This window comes from Pteropus vampyrus, unplaced genomic scaffold (genome assembly GCF_000151845.1).
Source record: "Pteropus vampyrus isolate Shadow unplaced genomic scaffold, Pvam_2.0 Scaffold56, whole genome shotgun sequence".
In the NCBI taxonomy this organism is placed as follows: Eukaryota; Metazoa; Chordata; class Mammalia; order Chiroptera; family Pteropodidae; genus Pteropus; species Pteropus vampyrus.
In genome coordinates, this window is record NW_011888837.1 from 2,761,726 (window position 1) to 2,770,953 (window position 9,228).

The 9,228-nt window shown below is 35.2% G+C and overlaps 1 protein-coding gene across 2 annotated transcripts in view; it reads left to right on the forward strand.

Moving 5' to 3' along the window:
* The window catches only part of LOC105292342 (growth-regulated protein homolog gamma-like), a 93,625-nt gene that overhangs the window by 82,228 nt on the left and 2,169 nt on the right, over positions 1-9,228 (forward strand). Inside the window, exons 3-4 of one of the 2 annotated variants that reach the window (XM_011360528.2) lie at positions 73-156; positions 913-1,587. In XM_011360528.2, coding sequence (XP_011358830.1) covers positions 73-156; positions 913-928 — 100 coding nt within the window. In that variant the 3' untranslated portion in view covers positions 929-1,587. Of the gene's footprint in view, positions 1-72; positions 157-912; positions 1,588-9,228 lie in introns of those variants that run through there. The other variant, XM_011360530.2, reaches the window with a different exon arrangement.

A 9,228-nucleotide genomic window follows, 5' to 3' on the forward strand; every position in this document is an offset into this window, starting at 1 on the left:
CGGTCCCGATGCCCCGACCCTGAGCCCCAGACCGACCTCCCGCCTCACGTGGATTCTCCCTTCTCTCTGCAGTGTCACTCTCAAGAATGGACAGGCAGCTTGTCTCAACCCCGAAGCCCCCATGGTTAAGAAAATCATCGATAAGATGCTAAACAAGTGAGTTATGATTTTTGTTCACACATTGGCCACAATACTGGTATCTGCCTCTTGTACATTGTACCAGGGAAACCCAGAGTTTGGCTGAAAGAGTGAAAATTGTTATTCTTTCACAATTTGATTTGCCGCTAAGGTCATTATTGTCCTGTGGTGCCAGAATATTTCCAGTGCCCTCATTCCACACTCATTCAAATGTGTGTGGGTAAATATGTCTTCTTAAAAGATTAAGTAGATTTAGCTAAAATGCCTCTTACCCATTAAGGAACAAACATTGTTTACCTCAGTCTCTCACTGGCCTCAGATCTGAAAAGTGGAACCCTTGGTTTGAGGCAAAATGGGCCTTCGGAAGCTTAGTTGTGAAGAGCAGGGACTTTGCAATGAGACCCTCTGAAGTCAAGTCTAAGATCCCTGGGAAAGTCTTTTAATCCCTTTGAGCTTCAGCAAAATGGAGCCGATAATACTAGCTATTCCATGGATTGTCTGAGGCTTAAGTCAGGTCATGCATGTAAATTTTTAACACAGCGTGACAGGGAGCAATCCAGTTTAGCTCTTTCAAGCTAATGATAGAGTTGAGTCCACAGCCCTGCTTTTCCTCAATAAAAAAGCAAGCTCTCTGCTATATAGAGTGTAGGGACACGGGGACTTTCTCCCGGCGTGGGGCTGAGCCCGGGTCTGCACGAAGAAATTCCTCCAGCTTCAGGATCCAGTGTGAGAAAAGAGCAGCTTTCCTTAACAGTAACCCTTTTCTCCCCATAGGGGCAGTACCAACTGAGCTCGACAGAAATAAGAAGCTCCTGGTGGCAGTTCCTGAAAGGAGATCTCTGCTCTTATAAGGATTGAAAATGAAGAAGAGAACATCCAACTTTTGGGGACAACTACAAAGAAATTACTGTATTTGACTATCTTTATTTTTTCTATGAGAGACTTATTTATTTATGTATGTATTTATTTTAGAAATCTCGTATTTTAATATTTTACATGTTAGTATTTAAAGGTGTGAATGTGTTTAATCAAACATAACTTTGTTCTGATTGTTATTTAATTCGAAGATGATGGATTTTAAATGTCTCACTAAACTAATATCTTTTGGAAGGCCATTAAGTTCCAGTCGGGGGAGGAGGGGTGTCACAGAAGAGGGGAATCCAAGCAATCAGACAGTGAGATCACTATTAGGATCAGGGAAAGTGTGCACACATCTATTTTTGTACGTGTTTAAAAGAATGTTGGTTGTTATTTATTGAAACTCTTTCACATTATATGGTCAACATGTTGATGTTGATGCATCCCTTGGACATTTTATGTCTTGCTTGTAGGGCATAATGCCTTGTTTAATGTTCTTTATGCAATGTTTCTCTGTTTTGAAACAGATAAGTTAAAACTACTGTTAGATTTTTACGAACAACATGAAAATAAAAGTTTTGCAAAAAATGACATGCTTAGGTTTTGTTTTCTTCTTCTCGATCTTTGGTTCTTACTGGGTGCCCGAGACGTTGTACAGTGAGACTGCAGGTTATGCCTTTAAGCCTGTGCCCGGCTGTTCTTTCCCTTACAGTTCTTTTACTTGGGAAAGACTATTTGACACACTAATTCTTCAACCACCTTGAGAATCTTAGTTTTACATAAAATACTGCTGTTTCGCATCGAACAATTCATTATTCACAATTAATTCTTAATAAACTTTTGAATTTTTATAAATATTTTAACGAAGACTTCTATTTTGGAGTGGTTTTGGTAGGTGGTTTTTCAAACAATTATACAATTCCCCCTTTAATAACATGGGAGCCAAAGGTGGAAAAGTGAATTTTTTTTAAGCACTCAGAATAATTCGTGCTATTTATAATAACAATAATAACGATGACCTATGGAGATAAATACATACTGTAAAGTAAAATATATGATGAAAATAATGCAAAGGACAGGTTGGAAGATAAATGGATTTAGAATATATTTCTTCAGCTGTTAATTTGAAGGAAAATTATAATGTGGTAACAATATGTATTGTAATTTTTAGGGCAAACTAAAAAGGAAATGTAAAATTTTGGATTTAAAATTCTGAAAAAGAGGTAAAATGGAATACAAGAAAATACCTGAATAATGCAAAGAAGATAGAAATGAAGGAATAAAGGAACAGAACAACAGATGGGACAGCGGGGATGAGGGGAGTGGGAACAAACCTTTCTTACAAGAAAGCCTAATGCATGATATAAGTAGAGTTTCCTCACCTCCTGAAAATAGAGCTTAATTCCCCTCCCCCTTGCGAGTGTGGGCCAGGCTTTGTTATTTGCTTCCAAAGAAGAAATTAAGAAAAGGGAAAAAGAATAAAATTACAGTAGAAAATATGGCAGATACCACTATAACCAAGTGATCAAGGTTATTATCACCATTTGTGTCATGTCATGTACTCCCCCAACATGATGTGATGAGGATACTTAATCGCCATGATATTTTTCCCCAAAACCCATCATCCCAGTATGATCATGAGAAAATCATCATAGAAATCCAAACTGATCAAGTATTCTTCAAAATACCTATCAAGTATTCTTCAAAACTGTCAAAGTCATGAAAAACAAGACAACACTGAGAATCTATTACGTATCACAGCAGACAAAAGAGACATGATTAAATCCAATGTGATATGCTGGATTGGATCCTGGAATAGGAAGAAAAAACATTAATGGAAAATTTGTGAACTCTTACTAAAAGATAAGTTTAGTTAATAGCAACACACCGATGTTAATTTCCTAGTTTTGCTAAATATATTATAATTATGTAGGATGTCAACATTAGGAGATACTGGGCAAAAGGTCCACAGGAACTCTGTGTACTATCTATACACATTTTTCATAAATTTAAAAATTATTCCAAATTGAAAGTTTATTTTTAAAAAGAAAGGAATAGCAACAGAGTAGACTGAAATCCAACTATATAGTAATTCTTACTATATAGTAAGAATTACAGTATATTTAAGTGGAATAAACACTTCAATCAAAAGTCAAAGATTTTGACTTTTTAAAATAAGACAAAAAACTTACGCTGCTTAAAAGAGACACACTTTAAGTATTATGACCCAGATAGCTTGGAATTAAAAGAATTGAGTGTTATACCATGCTAAAACTAACTGCAAGAAACCTGGCATGGATATAGTAATGTATTAATTACTCGTTAATAAGTATTGATCTATTATTAATATAAATTATCAATATATTTGTTAATAATTGACATATTAATTAAGGCCTATTTAATATACTACGACTCAAGGAAAGAAACGGTCTTAGAGATAAAGAAGGCTGCTGACTCAAACTAAAAAGGGGACATGAGACAATTCTAAAATTTTATAAACTTAATAACATTTATCAAAATATATAAAACAAAATGAAGAGAAACTAAAGGAGCAATAGATGAAACCATAATCATAGAGGTTCTAACAAACCTCTTTCAATACTTAATAGGCAAAGCAGTAAAGAATCAGTAACATTATATAAAAGAGTTAAGTAACATGATCAACTAAGGTGGACTGAGCAACATATACAGACACCCCATCCAATAATTGCATAAATCACATTTGTTTTTCCAATGCACAGAGAGAGAAGTTTTTATAAAGGCCATAGAGAATGTATCTACAAATTTATGTTAAAATGTTACAGAAGTTATTCTCTGATCATCAAGTTTTTTATGATTTGTAATTTTTCTAGCTGAAATATTTCACTATGCATAATATGTTTGCTGTGGTTTATAACTTATCTCTCAACTTCCCAAATTTTGCTTTCATAATCCAGGAAGTATCAAAACAGGGTCATCATGCTGTTTTCATGCCTCTTATAACCAAGTTTGCTAAGGAATATTTCCATGGAGACATTTCCTCACTTCCTGTATATATTTATTTCTTGACATATTCTTTTGTAATTTTGGCATTCCTTTATTTCTTTGGTTCACTGTATATGTAATGTAATTACTCATTACTACTTCCACAAAAGTTTATAAAACCAATTTTAAGAGAACAGAAATACAAAATTTATATTAAAATTTAGTCTTTTAAAAACCTTGGAATAATGCCCAAATCCACTATATTGGATGGTGCTCAGAGTTAATTGAAACAAATTTAAGTAATTACATATGACTGGAATCATCAGGATGACTTTACTGTAGGAACAGAAGCAGAGACTAGCTGTGTTGCAGAAGAAAGAATGCAGGTTAGAAATTAAAGAACTTCTCATTTGAAATTTCGGTTTTATCCACTGTACATCTTTTGCAAAATTGACCACAGTCTCTTGTATGTTTTATGTGCCTAATAAACATCTTTTGACTTTAATATCTACCGTCCCCTCACTTTTTGCACATACCCTGAACCTTAGGTTACCCCTACCCCTGCCTGCCCACAGTGGATGGCCAGTAAAGGTCACAGTTGGTACTGGGTCCTGACCGACAATAGGATACTACAGGCACATGGCCTCCAGCATCTGACCCTGCTGCTTTCTTCCACCTCAGTCCGTCTCCTCTCCCTACTCACAGAGTGAGTTCCAGGTACATGAGCCATTTGCCATTCTGGCTACTCAGCATGCTCTTCCAGTTCCCATGTGGCCCTCTGCTGGAATGTTTTCCTCCCTTCAGTGTTCCCCATTTACCTGGAAAACTCATTCTTAATATTCATGTGGGTGATCACCTCTTTCAGGAAGACTCCTCTGTCATCTCTCATAAACCCACCCTATAAGAGTTGTATTAGGGGAAAGGGGGGAAGGAAGAGGCAAACAGGGTAAAAGAGGTCAAATATGTGGTGACAGAAAGAAATCTAACTATGGGAGGTGAACACATAGTGTAAATGTATATACATACACATGTATACACACACACACATGCCTTACTGTTAAAGTGTACAGCTGAAACTTATTGAATTTTGTTAACCAATGTCACCATAAAAAAAAAAATAATTAATTTAAAAAAAAGTTGATTTAGGTGTCCCTCCTCACTCCTAATACCTTGGTAATGGCTTATCAGGCTTTTCTAAAGTCTTCTCTGTGTGCATTCATCTCCCCTATTGTACTGAGAGTTAGAGGGTAGCAGAGTCTGTATTATCCCTCTTCATATCCCCAGCACCAAACTTCACTCCCACTTCATTAATACTGAGAAAATTATCAGTGAAAATGCTAAAACAAATGGAGACAGAAAGGAATTAAATTTGAGCTGAAACACGCTTCTGGTTAGATAGATAACTCCAGCAGGGAGTAGAGTCAATAACAAAACACAACACGACTCAAATTGGCTTACTGAAAAGGGGAATCATTTGACCTATGAAACTGAGTAGATGAAATAAAACTGGGAGCTCCAGTTCAAAATTTCTTTTCGGTAATCAGTTTCACTTCACATCTGGCTCCTTTTTTTCCCATCCTGACTTCATTTGGGCCAACATTGGCAAAAGCTCCATATTTCTGTTCTACCAGATATGACCCAGCAGGAAGCAAGGGCTTTTTCCCCTCAACTATTTCCTGACAAAAAGGACTTCAGGGAATTTTTTCTGACTTGACCAGGCTTAGATCACTTGACTTATCGCAGTGGCTGGGGTTGGACCCAGACTGGAAGGAATGACCAATATTACTTAGGGTCATTAACCTACTCCTAGAGCTTTGGAGTAAGGTCGCCCTACCTAAACTACTCAGATTGGGAGGAAGAAGAGATGGTTCTCAAGGGAAAACAGGTTCTTTAGCCAGAAGGAGGAGGAAAGAGCCCAAGCTAGGCAGAAATGAAAATATACTACAGACTGGATCAGGTGGGTTAAATTGACCCTGGATGAAATGCTCTGGACCAAAGAAGTAGATAGATCCAGGGATTTGAGGCCACATTCAGACATCTTCATTCTTCCCCCCTCAGAATCAGAATCATTCTACCAGAAGCAGTAATTGCAACAAAATAGGGTTGACAAGTTGTGATGGCACAATTTCCCAGGGACGGCGTGGAGAAAACATCACTGCAGTGGCCATTCCTGTAGCTCCATCATCTCAAGATGCAGCAGCAACTATGGATTTTAAAGGCAAATTAGATAGTGTCAATCAAATCTGCAAAATGTAGTAAATATAATAGCTAAAAATGGGATTTAGTAACCAATACTTTTATTTTAGAGATAATTGTGCCTTTTAAAATTGGTGATTATATTCCTTTAAAGTTCAGGCACATAAATCTGTCATTCAGCTCATAAAATGAGTAATTAGTTGGAGAGGATACCTGGTAAAACAGGCAAGAATTGGATTATTTTAGTAAGCTTCAGAACACCACTATTTTTTAGATTTTCTAAAAAATAAATATGGAGCTGTTATGTATTCAATTGTGAGAATTACTATATTAAAGTAGAAAAAATCTTTTTTGTACCTCACTTTGTAAGCAACCGATGCTTATTAAGCAAGTCTTAGGCATAAAATTATAAATAATTCTACCAATATGAGGCTGCTTTTAAAACAGTTTTATCCTTTTGGCTACTACTGTAAATTTTCTGATACTCTCTATATTTATTCACCGTGCGTATCTGCTTACATCAGTACTTTGGGTTGGATCTGGAAAGCGTTAGAGAAAACATTTTCTGTTTTCTTGATTTATAAAGACAATAAAGCTCTGGGCAGCCTCCTGTTAATGCTGAAGGCAAAATAGTTCAGTTATTAAAAATGATAAAGTACCCAAACTGGGTCAGCAGAAAACTGTGATCTTTATCTCAGCAAATAAGAGCTAACTGAAATGCCCAGTCCACCTTCTGGGAAGCTCTCAGGGTAGACTGTCCATCTCACTGACCACATTTTGGAGGTGGAGTTCATTTATTTGGAAAATCAGATTAATAGGTGAATAAATACAGATTTTATCAAATTTAAGTATATCACATTCATACCTTAAAAGAAAATTCTTGCTGTTAGTGAAATAAAACACCGAAGACTTTTGATCAGTTTGCTATTTTTAAGCTTTAAGAAAGATAACTTTGAACTATATTCATATGATTATTGAGAACAATAATCATATTTAAACCAAACCAAACCAAACTGCTCTCCTGAAGTTATTTATCGCTTGTTTCAGAAAAAAGAAAAAACAATTTTTTAATTGTGTAATGGTTAAAGCTATGCTGCCTGGAGCTCAAATTCTGAATTTTATTAACTGTGAGACTTTGGAAAATTACTTAAATTCTCTGCCCTTTAGTTTTCTTGCAGAGAAAAATTGTGGAGGAAAACAAAAAACTGGTAACTACTACATGGGGACAGTTGAGAAGACTAAGAGGGTTTTATATATGTGTAAAGGATTTAGAACATTGATTATTACTTCAAAGCGTTACTTATTATAACACTTTATGTTTACTCACCATCTTGTAAGCATATGACATATGAAGTTACTAGGAATGTTGAAGAAAAAAGGAAAGATCTGCTAAAGTGTGTTCCTTGGACAAAAGTTAAAAAGTCTTAAAAACTATCTCCTCATGTTTTCTGTCCTTTATAATTTTTCTATAATAACTAGATATACATCTATAGTCAGAAAAATAACATCATATTTTTAACTTTTAAAGAATTGCTGTTATAATTATGAACTACTGATCATCTCAAGAAAACATTGTATTTTCAATTAAGAATCCCAGAAAGATAAAGGGTAACGATAATAGTCTCTACATAAATCCTCGATTATTGCTGAGTTACTCATATTTTATAAACTTTAGGTCATCTTTCATTTCCTATTCCTTTTTATTTTTTTAAAAAATTTAGATTCCAAATTCTTTTTCTCAGGACTATACTGATGATTACCAGGAAAAAAGTAAAGACAAATTTTGATTTATAATCTATTAATTCATAATCTTTTCTAGTAACCAAGATGGTGCATCTTTACTTTTATTCACATTTTGTAGTTGAAATTATTAAAACTAGAATTACGAAATTACCCAAAAAATCTAACAAAATTTCATTCTAAATTTTCTTTAAAAAAAAAAATAGTACAAAAATTTTATATTGGTTTGAACCTTTTTCTTTTTCTGTAAAAATTCTTTTCTCTTGGCACAAGGATTTTATACCCAGGTGAATTTCAGCTTAGTAATATGAAAAATGTAATTTCTATTTTGTTTAGTTAAAAATGATTTTTAGCACATTATATGTTCTGATGTTTTACAAATGTTAACACATTTATTCATCATGACAACCTGTCGAAGTAGATACTACCATTTACCTCCATTTTACAGATAAAAAAAAACTAAGGAACAGACAGATTAAATCTCACATATTGCTTATTGGGAGAGCCAAATTCCTATCTTAGCTATCTGATACCTTCCCTGGCACCTTTATAGCACCCCCTCCCTCCTCTTGATTCCTTTCCACACACCTTCCCACTGGATGTCCTCACACCTCTCATGGATCTGCGCCCTGAATCACACCTAAAACATCTGAAACCTACATATAAGACAATAAAGGATATTAAAACTGAGGGTGAAAAATGAGCTACTGAATGACAAAGGCTCCAGTTAACAGCTTAAAATATTTTATTAGAAATCACTAAAAACATAATATGACCATGATTACTTCTCTAAAGAGGAAATCAAACCACTGCAGGCAAGAAAGTCCATATAACATGGAAATGAAATGAGATTTGTGAACATAAAATAAGAAAGTGGGATTAAACAAGTCATCTGCCTCTTAGATATTTCACAGAACACATCTTTTTGATGCTCAGATGAGCAAAGGGTGCTTGTTACTCACACTAGACATCGTCTCCTGATTCCTGTGACTTTTTCTGTGCTTGGACAAAATTAGAAACTGTGGACCCTGTGAGGAGAACGCAGCCTTCCCTCACCCCAACAATTCCAAAATGACCACCAGCCCTTATTTCATGGATTAATCAATGTCCTGTACACCCAAAAGGTGATATTCATAGATTACTAGAGTTCTGGAAGTTCCAGAATTTCACAGAGGAAGGAAGCTATATAGGATTAGGACACTCTGTACTAGATTAAACACCGATTGAACTTCTGACGCTGGTCATCCCTTCACCCCTGATATGACACAAAGTGTGATTTAAAATACCAGGAACAGGGCGAACATTCTTATGCATAAACTGAGATGACAGATG